The sequence below is a fragment of the Artemia sp. Qi Xiang Cuo genome, chromosome 20 (assembly GCF_049724085.1).
Source record: "Artemia sp. Qi Xiang Cuo chromosome 20, ASM4972408v1, whole genome shotgun sequence".
In the NCBI taxonomy this organism is placed as follows: domain Eukaryota; kingdom Metazoa; phylum Arthropoda; class Branchiopoda; order Anostraca; family Artemiidae; genus Artemia; species Artemia sp. Qi Xiang Cuo.
The window spans coordinates 12,386,667-12,402,976 of NC_142813.1; the positions used below are offsets into that span (position 1 = coordinate 12,386,667).

A 16,310-nucleotide genomic window follows, 5' to 3' on the forward strand; every position below is an offset into this window, starting at 1 on the left:
GTTTTTATTTTTTTAAATTCGCTTATTATGCTTATTGTATCCATCCGTCTTTTAAAATTCCCCCCTCCCGGGTAAAGTTCAGTTCCTATGCCTTTACTTGAGCGTGCAAAACATAGATTTTGAATTACTCTTGTGTATTTTTTGAGAGAAGCCTTTAAAGAAATTCTCTTCAGAAATAGATAAACTTATCTCCTCTTTCCAGACATTCGCTAACAAGCTTTACGGTGCTTTCGCATGGACGATTCCAGTGTTTGTAGCTATGTCTACTTTTGGAGCTGTGAACGGAATTCTTTTAACATCATCAAGGTGATTTCCTTTTCTTCTTTCACCTAGGATTTATTGCCTAAGCCCCAGATGGGACATACATCCGTGAAGGCCGTTCGATGTTTTAAGGGGGAGATTTGACAACTGCTTAGACCGAGCTGATTACCCTGGTTGACTTAGAGAGAATAATGAGCCAGTCACCTTTTGGTTACATCTGTCAGTAAAATAAATCAAACCCGCGTTCAAGAGTACTTTTTACAATTTTGTAGGTGTGACCGTGGAAAAAGCCTAATTGGTTCGAAGTGATGCCATGAAATTTATTTCAACCAATCAGAGGTATTTTCTGCTGATAATCCTACTGAGATTAATTGCAATAAGGTATATTGAACACAGGGCAAGATCCGTTGATGTGTGTCTGGCTAATCTCCCCTCCTCTGGAACCCCCCCCCCTCGGACAATTCGCCCTGCATTTAAAATTGAGCTGCCAAATGGAGAGTAACATGAATTGAAAGAAGGAAGAAAAGAAGGGGCTCTAGAATATTCTACCTATGTTTCAAAATACAAGTAGAATGTATTGTGTAGAATATCCAATAGGATTTATTTTTATAATTCTGTTTCTTTTTATTCTTTTATTTCGTGTTGTTGTGTGTATGGCATCACTTCGAGCCAATTGGGGTTTGGGTTATCATAGCAGGGTCTTAAGAAAATAATGTGCTTGCTTATTTGACATCGTGTGATTTCGCTCATTGAGGCAAATGTTCAGCAGGCCACATAGTAATTGACTAACTAGTAGGCTATACTTAAAAAGAGAGCTTCTGGCCACGACCTGACGTACATCTTGGAGCGTGAGAGTACTCGGAGGCCGTACCCAGTGAAACACGTGAGGCCGTACCCAGTGGGGTGGTGGTCAGGGGGGTTTGCACCCCCCCCCCCAAATGTTTGTCTGACTCATAAAAACATAACAAAAATGGATACAAACAAATTTTTATGTGTTTTTTTGTGTAACCCCCCCCCCCCGAAGAATAATATTTGAGTATTACTTCAGTTGGTGAGCAACATACATTATTCAGTTTGAATAATGTTTTTGGTGTGCGCCATCAGCGTTGCGCACGCCACCTGGTATGTGTGATTATTGAAAGCGACTCGCAGTAAATGGTAGCCTATACTTTGGTCTTAGTGACAATTTTCCTCAATGGCAACCTTGCTTCAACTTAGCAATGTCGTATTTGATGCATGTGATCTACCCAAAATAAGAACTCTGGCTTTCTTAAAGTCAGGAATAAGTTCATTAAAATGAAACCAATTCGCAATAATTACTCGTCAAACAGGAAAGTATAGCCGTTGAGTTTTGTGTAAACTTTATTGTAGTTTTCGCTCTCCAACAATTCTGTTTCCTGTTTCAAGCACTTTAATGCGGAATAAAGACGTTCTTCAGTTAAGGAGAAGTTATTTTAAATACTGTAAATTTTTACTATATTTACTAAGATGGTACAAAATTCGAAAGATTATTTCTCGTTTTGGACTTGCCGATCTGCTAGTGCTACTTGAAAACACCGCTAAGGATCTGAGGGCTGATACTCCGAAAAAGATGAGTGCCAGTAATTCTCTCGGTTATTTTTTTCCCGACGTGTAATCGGCGGACATAATAATGTTGTTTATGTTGTGCTTTTATTTATACTCCTTGCAGGTTATCTTTTTTTTTTTTTTTTTTTTCTCCACATTCATTTTTGATTGCTGGTTGTTAATATACTTACTTAATTATGGACATTACGTTAATAAATTAATTGAGATATTTGGAAAAACGTCTTTTTTGCCTTTCTTGAATAGTCAAAAACAGCTTAAGTGCAAGCTGTAAAAAAAGGTTGTACTTAAAATTTATTTGGCTACTCTTCAAATGCTCTCACAGTAAAATGTTTGTAAAAGAAAATAAATGGTTCATGTTTGTCGTCCTAGTATCTTCAGAAGCTTGTTTAATGATTTGATGTTGGTGAACGAGCGGTTTTGTAAAACAATTCTTTTTATTGTTCAAAAGATATAATTTCAACTTGTCTCAGCCTTTTTTTTGTAACAGTCCAAAAACATAAATTAAACTGTTAAATATTACAAAATATCAGAACAATTGAAAAACATTATACAAAAGAAAAAGGAAACCGGAAGAAACTTCGGCTTACAAACTAAAGTTGCTGTTGAGTTGGAACAGAATCCAATATGATGATACAAGCTCAACACTGATCCAAATTAAACTATAATATGATGTTTTGCAGGCCCAGAAGGTGGTCTACCCACCAGAAGTTGGCTCCTTTTGATTACTATTTGCTCTTTTTATTATATATATGGCTATTATTATATATATGGCTATTATTACTATTATTATATGGCTCCTTTTGATTACTGGTCTAACACCAGAAGTTGGCTCCTTTTGATTACTATTTGCTCTTTTTATTATATATATGGCTATTATTATATATATGGCTATTATTACTATTATTATATGGCTCCTTTTGATTACTGGTCTAACACCAGAAGTTGGCTCCTTTTGATTACTATTTAACTAGCCAAGGAGTCTATTAGGGGATAGGTGTAACAAACAAAAAACTGGAATGTTTATTGTTGTTTTTTTTAAGCTGGAGAAAAACAGTTTGCGCCTTCCCATTGCACCCCCTCCCAAAATAAAGAAAGAAACGTCCTAGAAGTTCTAACTCGATTAATGAGCCTTGAGGCAAAACAGAATATACTTATCAAACTACGCATAAAAATCTCTGTGAAAATATTCTTTGCATTCAATATCTGCAATGAGATAAAAGTCACTTGCCTTTTGGTAAAAGAACGATTACTCTCTTGTGAGGATCCAAAAATTGACCGCTTTGTCTCAGGGTAGCTTCTATAGCATCAACGTCATAGTTAATTGAAAGGCTGAATTTCACCGATAGTTTAATTTATACAAACTAATATCTCAAGGTGCCTAATAAATCGTTTATGTTTATCTTTGAAATACATATATTTATGAATATGACTCCGTTTTAGGTTGTTCTATGCAGGGGCCATGGAAGGGCAGATGCCTGAAATTTTAACCATGATTCAAGTTTCGAGAATGACGCCGACACCCGCTGTCTTGGTTATTGTGAGTTTTTTTTTCCGCATAAAGTTTGTTGGGTTGTGATGTCTTCTCCTTGAAGAGGTGTTGGGTACCTCCTTTAAAGTTTTGTAGTTTCTTGGGGAGGTAATTTTTTACTTATGTGTTAAGAATCAAGTTATTTTCTATTCCAGCTTTTTCTGATAAATTTTGGCAACTGCTAAAAATTTTCGTCACTACCTGTTTTGCAGCAATTTTTCTAACATTTACTTTTAATCCATGTCCATTACACAATGTGGTAGTAATTATTGCTTTTATGGAGAATGGATGATAAATTTCATTTTATCTTGTTTTTCTGAGAAGATTTCACTATCTACCAAATGACATCAACACCTGCTGTTTTGGTTATTGTGGGTTTTTTCTTGTTTACTTCTTTTAATCATTTTTTAAAATATATAAAAAATCGGATGTATAGGAATATTGTAAGAAATTAAAGATACAAAAATACTGGACGAAACAAGCATTTTGGAAAAAAACTTCCGAAATATTCCGAGAAAAACTGCGTCACAGAAGAATCGCAAAAAAAGCTCTGATTAAAATTAGACAACCTATGACGCATTTTTTTCTTCCTTAAGTAGATAATTGCGGTTACTTATTCAGCGTTTAAAAGAATCTTCACCATTTCAGTTTCTTGCTAGCATTAAGCGAGTGACATTGTTTTTGTTAATTTTTGATATTGCCGAGTAGCTCGCTCCTGAAATTAGTTTTTTAGGTTTTTTTATTCTGGCAATTCTTTTTTTTTCGCGTTTTTTGTTTTTATCCGTTTTTTTTTTGTTCGTATTTTCGTTCAGAAAATGTGAACGTGTTTTCCTGTAACTTCAGCGCTGAAGAAGGGAAGCAGTTGTCTTCCAGAAATATTTGTCTTCTTTCGTCCAGCATTTTCGTTGACCTTAAAAAAACCATTCCCGAATTTAATTTCTTTAATTTTATCTTTTTTATTTTTTCTCCTTAAAGAACTTGCAGTTCTTCATAAGAGAAGATTTTCAGCCCTGTGTTAATATTAAATCTATTTTGAATTGAGACGGTTCTGGTAAATTTTTCTGTAAATTCTGATACAGCTTTTTCAGCAATTTGGCTGACAGTGGCCATTACTCCATATTCATTGCACAATATGGTTGTAATTACTGCTTGTGTGAGGTTTACCTGCTAAATTTCATTTTTATCTTGTTCTTCTGAGAAAATTTCTGTGTCATCTTGTTGAAAATTTTAGCTATTTTACTTAACCTAAAAGGATTGAAAAGTTTAATTTTTCTTAATTTTTATTTTAATTTTCTTAATTTTCTTAATCTTAATTTTCTCTTCTTCTATTTTATCCGGGAATAAAACTCGTACTTGCTACTTTAGGCATACAGATACTGTCAGTTTGGAATTTATATCGAAACTTGGCGTTGTCTTTTAATGGAATAAGGATAAAGATCCCCCTGAGCCATTGCTGGCGTATAGGGCGTCGAATCGACGGTTCCGTAGTTTTTTTTTTTTTTTTTTTTTTTTTTTTTTTTTTTTTTTTTCAAGGACAAGTAGCAAATCTGTAACATTTTAGGCTAATTTTGAGGGCCGAAATTAATTTAACTATTGTTTCCACTAAAAGTAAGGAGCAACGTCAAACATTAAACCGAACAGAAATTATTACACATATGCGGGGCGTTCCCCTCTCTTTACTTCCTCGCTCTTCACGCCAAAGTTTTTGAGTATTAAAACAAAACAACTTCTTATTGTTTTTATTGTGTTTCAGGATTCGTTCTCCAGGAATTTGGACAAAAAGTCAAACTTTAACGTAAATAGTGAGGTATTGAGGAGGGGACAACCCCATCATATCCTACGTATTAATTTTGTTCGCTTTAAGTTTTGATGTTGCTACTTACTTTCATTTGAAAAAAAAACTTATTTTTCTATTTAATTTCGAATCGTTTTTAAATAATTCTGGGAAATCTGGCTTACCCTCCATGGAAAATTCATTCCCCCCCCACGGAAAATCGCCCCGTGGGAATTTCCTGACACCTAAATACCCCCCCCCCGCGCACACACACCAGGGTTCTAACCAGACAATTTTATTCTCGTTGAAAGCTCCCCCTGGGAAATTTCATGCGGACGATTGCGGCTAAAGAATTGGTCTTAGCACACTTTCATTTGAACAAAAGACATTTCTGATTGTTTGTCAAATCATACCGGAAATCCCTCCTCCGTGGAAAAATTTTCCTGCAGCACCCCCCCCCCTCTCCATCTAGTATGTTGTTGCTCCCGCAGAAAATCCCCCCTGCAGAACGTATCCCGCTCCCCTATGGAGAATTTCACCCGTGGAAAATCCCTCCCTACAGAAAGATCCTCTGGATAATTCCAACCAAGTGAAAATTTTCCCCTAGCAATTTTCCTTAACATCTCCACATGTGTAATTGATTCGGCAAAGAAAAATTAGAACCAATAAAAAGAATTTCATATAGGAATTTTAGCAAATTCCCCCATTGTAAAAATTTCCCCGGCAATTCCCTTCTGACGGAAAATTCTCCCCATGTAAATTCCCCCCAGCAGAACCCCCCCCCCCTCCCAAAAAATGTCTGTATACTTACAATAACAAATAATATGCGGAAACAATGGGCAAATTTAATGCCATACATATCTTTCCTTAGGGGCTATGGGGTTATGTTATCACCAAAGGCATAGTTACTGGATCTTTCAACCACGCTGAAAAAATTGCTCCCTTGAAGAAGTACGTTTTTGTATTGACTCGAAAATTGTATTTAGGTACATATCTAAACATATTAATTGTGTATAATGAGCCGTACTAATAAACTGAGGCACGTGTGTGGGAAGGTGGTTTCCAGATTCAAATCTTCCCCTGGAGTTTTACTTGTGCTATTTATTTGTTTACAGTTCGTTCTTTTTGCTGTTTTGAAAAAAGAAATAATTGTTAATAAAGCGCTTGTAATTGCAGCGTTTATGCAAGGAATATTAAAGTAATTGTTCAAATTAAATAATTGCAGGAGAATAGTACTATCTCTAGGGGGACTGGTAAAAGAGCAAGCTAGGTCAAAAGGCTGCCTGGGAAGAGGGGCTGTTCCAGCCTAATAAAAGCTTGAAAAGCTATTACATAATGTATGAATATTTACTTTTTATTGTATTCGGATCTAATTAATTCATAATGGTAACCCTCAATCTCCTGTGGAAAATATTATTTCTTATGGGAGAAAGACTAGCTTGAAATTAAAAAAAAAAGAATAAAGTCTGTTTTTCGTAGTGGAAATCCAATCTCTTTCCAGAACATAGGTAAGAAATCCTGTCAGAAAAATAGATCCCTTTTGCGTCAAAGCTTTTGTCCGTTTTCTCAATTAGTATCAATCTTTAGAAGCTGTTAGAAAAAGATTGTCTTGAATAGCCCTTTTCTTGCGGAATCATAGCTTTCCTTCCTAGTTAATTAAGTTGTCCTCTACAAGTCTTTATATTGCAATATTGCTCATTAGGAAAACTATTTCGATTTTTCGAACCCAGGACCGAGGCGGTAAAGCTTTGCTCCCTGTCATTAATTTTCAGCTCATACATAGGGTACTATAACGCTTAAGATTTTTGTTGAAAGAACCCTCTTCCGATATTCTAGACCATCAGTTCAATTTGAGCAGTTATCGTAACCGTGCTTTTAGGGAGATATAGAGAGGAGTAGGATCCTTTTTTCTGGTTCCGGTTCAGAGGTTTTTGTATCTGTTCTATACAGAAACAAATTCCTTCGCTGTTTTTTTACTTTGTTTAATATTTTCTTCTTATTCTAAATCGATATTTTCTAAACATTTTTTTTGTATTTGGATTTGAAATAGGTGCATATTAAGATTTAATAGTTTTTAAAATTTGTGTGAAAATGGATGCTTTAGTTGTTAGATTTATAATTCGATCCGCCTAATTTGCTTATTCCTCGATGAATAGTCTTTCTCTGATGTGAGCTACCTTGAGTTTTAATGTTCGTTTTTGTGTGTATGAGCTGACACCTGTGTGTGTGTCTCCTTTTATATGATTCCTTTCGCTTTTCTTTTTTTATTCTCCCCTTTTTACATTCTGTATTGGGTGTTATATATCTGTATAGAGTCTGTTAATCACTCTGATGTGTGCTGCTCTCAATCTTTAGAAGCTATTAGAGGGAGGTTGTTGTGGAAAGGTCTGTTTTTGTAAGCAGGTTCAAGTATTTAATAGAAAGACAAAGAAAAAAATCAGGTAGGCTAGTTTTTGGTGTAAAACAGAAAAAGTAAATAAAAGGAATCGATAAATACAACAAAAAGTAAATAACAAAAATTGCTTTACTTTGATTAAGAATGTGTCACAAAAATATATGCAAAGGCAAAAAAAAAAAGAAAAAAAAAACATTAGCACCCAAAACAATAGACTCTGCTGCATTGGGGTATGTTCTGGACGACCCGAAAAAAAGGGGGGGGGGAAGTGTTAATAAGTAATAACACGAAAAAATGGGATTTAAACCAGGAGTTCAAAATTAAGCATATATAATGCTAATTAAAGAAATGAGCAAAATGTCAAGTGTGTTTGAGTAATGTTTCGGTATGCCACAAAGCAATAATATATCAACATAAAATAGAAGGAAACGAAATAAAAAGAGAAAATCAAACCTTTTCAATTTCACCTCTTTCGACAATATATTAATTTCTGAAAGATTTTCAGAATTTTCAGAAAGATTTTGGAACTCAGTTTTTATTCGGGGGAAATTGGGGAAACTCTGCTACTTCTGTGGAAGAACTGAGTTCAACATTCTGTATGCGGGTTTTATATACATTCACCACGTTCCATGTAGATCATGAACTTTAATTTGTTTCATTTGTGTGTGTGTCTGTGTGAACCTCAAGCCACCAATAGGAACATTTTCATATTCAAAATTAACTTAGCCCATTATTTTTCTGAATAAGGGTCTTACTCTGTAGTTCTACAACACTATCGTTCGTCTATACTGTTGTTTACCTTGAAAATTCAGAATACATCATAATGGTGCTGTTAATATGCATAGAATTTTTAAAAGAACTGACAATGTTGACCACTCTCTCGAATGGCTCACACTCCTCAAAGCAACACTGCTTACACTATTTACACCTGATGGTCGACGAAGGGAACCAGTGAACACTTCCTCGTTTACTGAGAGAAGAAGCAATCGAACAAATATGTGTTTTGAACTGTTCAAAGAATTGAAAATGTTGACAGATTGTTCGTCAACGAGGCACCATGCTTACATGATCTTCACCTAATAATTGTTTAAGAAACTCAGTAAGCACTGCTTCTCTTACAGTATGATGAAGCAATGGAACATAATATCAAATCACTTTCTTGCAGTAATAACTTCGAAATTTCACTTACTGTTTTTTTCTGAGATCAGTAAGTAAATTAGAATTTGGTTTCTTAAACAGAGACATCAATACCACTTGAGGACTATATTCTGGGATTCTCGATGTCGCTTTCTGTTTATGGGTAATCGGTCTCTGATAGCATATTTGGTAGTTGAAAGTCTCGCTGGTAATAGACGTTTGGAATGGCAGTGATCAACGTTCAGTGAATGGCAGTGATCAACGTTCAAGTGAAGTGGGTATAGGATCATATTGGGTAATCCATTTGGAATGGATAAATTATGAATATTGTTTTAATCGTAATGCTGGGTGTCTCAAAAGTTAATATCTAGTCTTTCCTGCTAATCTTTGGTCTTAGTAGCGTGCTTGAATATTTTCTAGTTAAAAATTTTTAAAAAAGTATATTTAATTCTAAGTATTGTTGCGTGTCGAGGAATGCTTCAGACGAAGTTTTATGACAACACAAAGATTTGAGTTCTTTCTTATTTCCCTTTTTTTCTCTTTTAAGGGTCTTAGTAATTCACGGAGACTTTAATAAAGACTTTGTTGCATAGACACCAAATACGACGGGTGTTAGCAATTTCCTGTTAAAGGCATCTAAAAGTAATTTTCTGGCGAGACTGCTTCCATTTTTGATCAAATTTTTTGATTATTCTCTAAATAGTTATATTAATTAATTGGCCTTGCGATGCAGTTCTACTCGTTTACACGGAAAAGTAAAATGAGTCGCATATTGTAGTAACTTCAAGTTTCTTTATTTTGATTTTAAGGGGACTCGATACCTTAAAATCATTTTGTGAGCCTCAGAGTCGGCTGACCGTCACAAAGACAAGGGCTTATTATCGAATTCCCGCTGGGGACTAGTCATGTTCGAGAGTTGTCGAGAATCTGCGGTTTGACTGTGAAATTTGACTGAAAGGACAATGAAATTTTACGCCCCTTTTGTTTGCAAGGTTGTCAATCAAAGTGGGTAGCACCACAGGGATCTCACAATGTGGTCAAGTAGATCCATTGGTAGCTGCTTTGAACTAATTTCTAGCGTTTTCCTAGCAGGTGTGCTAGAACACTTTACGGGCTATTATGCTCCATTATAAACGAAAAAAAAGTTCAAATTTCTCTACGGCATAAAACGTGAGAAGATGAATGGCTTATCTAAGATCCTCATAGGTAAGTGTCGCCTCTTAATTTCCATCGTTTATTCTCTTATCCAAAGTCTTATCCAAGTTAATGCAAGACCAAGCAAACTGAGAAGTTTATAATGGACGAGGGGGTTAATCCTCTAAGGCACTGTATCCTCTTAAGTCCATTTGAGTTTCCCCGAACTATCTCTTAGTAATTAGCATAATTTTTTAGGCACTGTTGTCTCTTCTTTACCTCACATCATCAAACATCTTTGCTCTCATCAACTATGTTGGCTTTGCAACTTGGGTAAGTTACTATTAGTCTGTCTTTTCTCTCTCTCTCTCTCTCTCTCTCTCTCTCTCTCTCTCTCTCTCTCTCTCTCTCTCTCTCTCTCTCTCTCTCTCTCTCTGTCTCTCTTTTTTTTTTCTTTTCTTTTTTTTTGTAGGTTTTAATGTATATGTATTATTACTCCTTTTCTTTGATCCAATATTTTTAATAGCGATTTAAAAACAGTTTCAAACCCACATTTGAAACAGGATAAGAGATTCACACTTTGCATTTCTCAGTTGCTATGACTTCCACAAGGCTGCTCAAAAAGTGGGAAATTATAGGCCCTGTTTTTGCCAAGACGGTGGAGGTCCTTCTGGCTAATCTGAAGTGGAAATCCCCTCGTGTGTTAAGGAAAGTTTTCAAATTAGAGAAAAAAAAGTATGATGTACGCAGTCTATTTTTTCGTATTACTTTTTTTTTAAATCAAAGGGAAAAAACAAGCATTACCACGAACGGGATAGTAGAAAAAAAATTCCGTTACGGTGAATGAAACTATTAAAATAGCGGTAGATCTCGGGGTTTGCTGCCTGTTAGACGGATTTGCTGTGTTATGCCTGTTATTTGCTTTGTTCTTAAAAACCTCTATTATTTCCTTGCATTTATCTCTGTGTCTTTATTCCCCCACCTTACCATCTCGTGTGTTCGGATACTCATTTCCTTACATTTTCTTCTTTTAATTCCTATGCATTATTCTGGTCTCTTTTAAAAGTAGCTTTAAAACACTTTAGGAGGCAATTTGGAATAGAGTTAGAGATTTGGTTAAGCACTTACCGAAATTGATGGGACAATGCCGAAATTAGACTATTTTACATTACGTATTCTCAGTATGACGTGAATGAAAAATGTGTTTTAATTCGCGTTTACATCCGATCTTTTTACCACTAGGTGAAAAAAAATTATGACACAAAAGGTTGAAATACAACGTCAAAGAAAATTTTGGTTTAATAATACGTTTAGGTTTAAGGGTATCTATAAAACAGGGGGTCGGGACAAGAAAGGGCTTTCGAATCGGTTCCAAGGTTTTAGATTAAAATAAGATAAGATTTATTCTTCATTAGACACACATACAATATTACATGTTATTATTCTCCCAAAGGCTCATTGGCCTGTACAAAGGGGGAAGACAAATGAGTTGCTTACTCAGATATGAAAAGCAAAAGAATATTTAAAATGATCACTTACTCACATACGAAGGAGAAGAAAAGAAAATATAGATAAAATGAAAACTATAAAAAAAAATAGAATAAATAAACTAAATTAATTAAATAGATTAAATAGACTAAAAAAAATTAATAAGAAAATCATAAATCAAAATAACTTCTACGAAGCCAAAGAATTTTTAACAATTTTTTTAAACAAATTATACTTGTTAACTGGTAGGAGACATTGCCGGACAGTCAGTCCGTTAAAGTCCTATAACTCCAGAAATCGGTTTTGGACACCAAAAAGGTTAAAGAATTCAAATTAAGAGACCAGAATGATGCATAGAAATTTTATATCGATTTCTGTTTCTTTACTTTCTGTTGTATGCATAAAAACATCTCTTAGTTTTTCTATTTTGTCTTATTTCAACTTCGTCTATAAGTGCAGGTCAATAACAATCGTTGCAAACCACAAAGCATACTACCTGTTAATTCAATAAGTTATTTTTCAGTCGCTGTATTTCTATAGTTTCTTCATCGTCACTTTGTATTAAACTACTTTTTATCTCTTTCTCTCTCTCTCTCTCTCTCAGTCATTTTACTTTATTATCACTTTATATTTGAAAATATTTGCTCTCTATCTCTCTCTTTCTCGGCCCTTTCTCTTTCTTGTGTGATTGAGATAAAATCTGTTAACTACTTTTCGAAATAGAAAAGTAGGAGTTTTTGACTTAGTACTTGCTGATGGATGGAATAATGCCCAAGTGAAACTACTTTTCATTATGCATTCTCAGTATGTGATTTAGAATTCTCAATAGGCGGTTTTTTTTAGATGTTGTTCAATTCTTATGCATGACTGTTATATTTGGCAATAGAAAAAAAGGTCGAATGAGTAAAATATCCAATTTATGCTAGAAGTGTTCAATCCATCTGAAACTTTTAAGTGAGAAAATTAAACTTAAACATGTCACTTGCACATATGTATAAACCCAGTTTTCGGTCAATCACATTTTGATTAAGCTATCCGTTGTATCTAGTTAAGATTTCTAGTTAAGCTTAAAAAGATATTTTTCATCTAAAAGTAAACAACGAAATTGAAATTTAACATGAACAGAAATTGTACTAAATACGTGGAGGGTTGGCCCCTCCCCTCAACCCCTGATCTTTACGCTAAAGTCTAGCTTGAGCTTTAATGAAAAATAAGTTTGGAAAAGATACAACTTGTTTTTTTTATTTTTCTCATTGAATGTAAAGGATGACAATAAAAATCAAATTCTAAATTAAAAAATAAAATTAAAATTAAATTCTCTTATACATGCCATTTGCCTTCGAGACGCTCCCTAAGTGGAGCCGGAAAGATCTTAAGGAGTGTCTATCCTTGCGGACATCTATTTGAATCCCCGGAATCATTCTTTCAGATGACAATCCTTAGTAGCCTTCGAGTCATTGGTTTTTGTTCAACTATTTTTGAATTATTTATTTATTTGTGCTTACCTCTTTATGTGTATGGAACACGACTCCTTAGATGTTCCCCTTGCCTATTTCTGCTACAGTCTAAGGCTCCTGCGCCATTGCTATAAATTTTGGGATATTCGCCAGTACCCTTGTAAGGTTACGTGAGGCCGCCTGGCAATTATTTAAATTGATCTGCCTGTATTCTAGCCTTTGTGACAATTATGCTTGAAATAAATAAACGTTTAAATAGGGATAAAATCCTTTCAATCGACAATGTTTCACAAACAGTGATAGAAATTCACAAAAATACCAGATATTTCGGCCACATATGCAGTAACCGTCATCAGTAGTAAAACTGAAGAAAATTCTGCTGGTTGATAATATTTGCATGTTTTTTCTGAGTGTTTATATAATTATAAACAGTTTTGGTCAAATCATCCCCGTAAATATGACGTAGATGATTTCGGTGAATTTCTATCACTGTTTGTGAAACACTGTCGATTAAAAGGATATTATCCCTATTTGAACTTTTATTTATCGTCATGGAGAGGCAGTTTGGTCTCCGAAATAATCTACGTTATGCTAGCATTTAACTAACTTGGTAATATTTTGTGATGAAGGTACGACTTGGTTGTCCTTAGAACAAAGCCATACCCTAATTTACACAAGATATCTCCGCCACTTTCTTGTACAACGGTTTGAGAAGCAAATGTTCCCTCATCTCATTTGGGAGTTGGAAATTACGCTTCACAGTTTCTTTCACCAAATCAACGCTAATGGCCATATGGGTACATGAGACATCTCCCTTGACATAATACCTCAATATATTAATCTTCTCCCGTGTGAGGAACCCGTTACAGAAAACTATTAGGTTTACTAGACTTTCCAATGGCTCGTATAACCGGTCTTCTGCAGAAAAATCCTTCTATGGAAGTGTATATCCTTTATGCCAGAACCCAGCATCCCAACCTAGCATCATTAGTCGCATGGGTAAAAACCCATGCGACAGTTTTATCGTCCCTACTTCACGTCTTGATGAAACTCCCCCCAGTCTTGTGGAGAAAGGATATACACTGACTTCTGTCCTCATTTATGAGGAGAGAAGTCAGTTCCGCTCTAGATTTTATCGTTCAAACCATATATAATGCTGTGGACGTCCTTTTTCTTCCAGCTTTTGCCGTGACGGCTCATCAGCCTGTTTTGGATGAGTCTACAGTTGAGAAAAGCTTATCTTTGGGCGGGCAACATTGGCTTTTTCTTCTTTTTTGCCCTGGTCATCTTCAAAGGGACATTCCTTTCATCTTCTTGCCTAATTTGATGGTCTATTAATGTCCCCTCAGCCATGTTTTTTTTATATAGGGCTTGTCTATCTCTTTTTATCCCTTTACAGACGAGCCTTCCTTGTTTGTTTCAAGGTCACCACCGTTGTTTTCCTATTTCTTATAGAAAGTCCCGCCTGCCAGATTCAGACCAGCTTGAGCAGGCAACAGTCATCCCTAGAAAGAGAGGGACCAGCAATATAACTTCTGTCTACCACCTCAGATTTCTTCTCAAGGTTTTTTTCTTTCGCCATGTCGGCGCTTCACATGTCCACGGGGATTGTTGCCTCCCGCCCCGACTATGACTTTGAAAGCTATTGCTAGCTACTTTTGGGTCTTTATAGCACTCTTCCTGAGGAGTACCGGCTGTAATGCTATTTGGTCAATAATTGTTGACCCAGATGTGTCGCCGTTCAACAGTACATCAGAGTTCATGCTCAAGCCTTCTTGGTGTGGAGGGCCCTTAATTTTTACATCATTCATTGATTTATAGTTTTCTATCTTCAGGAAGTCTTTTCTGCTATACATCCAGTTTATAGTGCCAAATCCATAGCAGAGAGTGAACACGTAAATTTTCCATATGTCGCGTTTGTACACCTCGGTGAAGCCTCCTATACGCCATTTCAGCCCTCTTTCTAGTTTGCTAACCAGTGCATATTGATAGTGTAAGAGAGTGCGCGCCAAATGATAAAGCAGTCTCCTTTTTGGCTAGAACAGGGTTGGGCCCCTACACTGTTTATGCCCCCAGGTGCAGTCAATATTGAGTTTTATTTATTGTCCACTTCCCCTTAACCTCCACCTACAATCATAATTATCCTTTGCAACATTTTGCAACGCAATCTACTTTCATTTTATCTAGTCTGTATAGTGTATTCAACTAAATACCCCGTCATAAAAAACCGTTTTAGCGGTTATATCTCCAAATGCAGTAAAAAGCAAAAAAAGTTACTTTCTTCTGCAAACTAAAAATATTGAAATTTCTCTAGACTAAAAATAAAATATGAGTAAAAGTAAACTTTGCCGAAGAAAAAATTCAAAATGAATAAATCAGATTTAAAATTGAGTTACTTTTGCCCGATTTAGGATTTGATTTCCAAAATTAGAATGAATAACTCGCTTGTATTTTCGTTTTTTTTTTTTGCTTTTTCTACTTTTATAAAATTATTTTTTTTTCTCTTTTTCGTTTTTAAGCTCATGTTTCCTTTAACTCTGCCTCTTTTTAGACGACTTGTTGTAAATGCAGGCGAAATACTAGCGATGAATTTATCTTCTATGAATTTTACTGGTCTAATGTCCCGTTTTCTGGCTTAGTTTTCTTATTGTCCGTGTCTTTCCATGGTTGCTCCGCTCGGCTTTATATCTTTTATTCGTAAATTATAAATTTGCATTTGGGGGGGGGGGTATTTCAGAATCCAATCTTAACAATGTAGTCCGTTCTGAACTTTTATCTCTATTTTATGTTATCCATTGTCTTAAAACAGAAACCATATTAATAATTAATTAATAATTAATTATTCTGGATTATCATTACATTCAGTCTAAAATAGCAGATACCAACAAGTTCAGCCCATAAAACGCTTATAATATGTAAAAAGGGCTAACATTTTGTGCGTTTTGTACTTTTAATAATACAAGTCGCCCATATTTTATGCTATCCTTTATGTGGGGACGGATATTATACCAAATCATTAATTATCCCGAATGATCATTAATTACTTGTTATTAACTTCAGTCTTAAATGGCATATAGCAACGAATTTAGCCCATGAAATGCTTATAACATATGAAAGCGGCTAACATTTTGTACGATGTGCAATTTTAATAATACAAATAGCCCATATTTTTTGTCATCCATTGTCTTGGAACAAGAAGAATGCCAAATAATTAATTCTTGTGAGTGATCATTATTTTTATTATCTTAGGCCTAGAATGACAGATAACGAAAAATTTAGCCCTAAAATGCTTTTATATAAAACGAACTAACATTGTAGTTCTTTTTGCATTTTTAATTATACAACTCACCCATATTTTATGTTATCCATTGTCTTAGAACGGGAAATGCCCTAAAGCACTTGTAATATATAAAACGGGTTAACATTTTAGTTCTTTCTGCACTTTTAGTAATACCCATACCCTTTTCTTATTACGGGAATCATGCCAAATAATCAATTATTCTGAATGATAATTAGCTATTTTTATTACCTCAGGGCTAAAATCGCAGA

General features: G+C 35.0%; 1 protein-coding gene across 4 annotated transcripts in view; it reads left to right on the forward strand.

Moving 5' to 3' along the window:
* LOC148939874 (Y+L amino acid transporter 2) overlaps nt 1–16,310 on the forward strand; it is a 126,178-nt gene that overhangs the window by 96,082 nt on the left and 13,786 nt on the right. For all 4 annotated transcript variants that reach the window (XM_089106160.1, XM_089106163.1, XM_089106162.1 and 1 more), the window contains 3 exons: nt 203–306; nt 3,289–3,385; nt 10,075–10,149. In XM_089106160.1, coding sequence (XP_088962286.1) covers nt 203–306; nt 3,289–3,385; nt 10,075–10,149 — 276 coding nt within the window. The remainder of the gene's footprint in view (nt 1–202; nt 307–3,288; nt 3,386–10,074; nt 10,150–16,310) is intronic.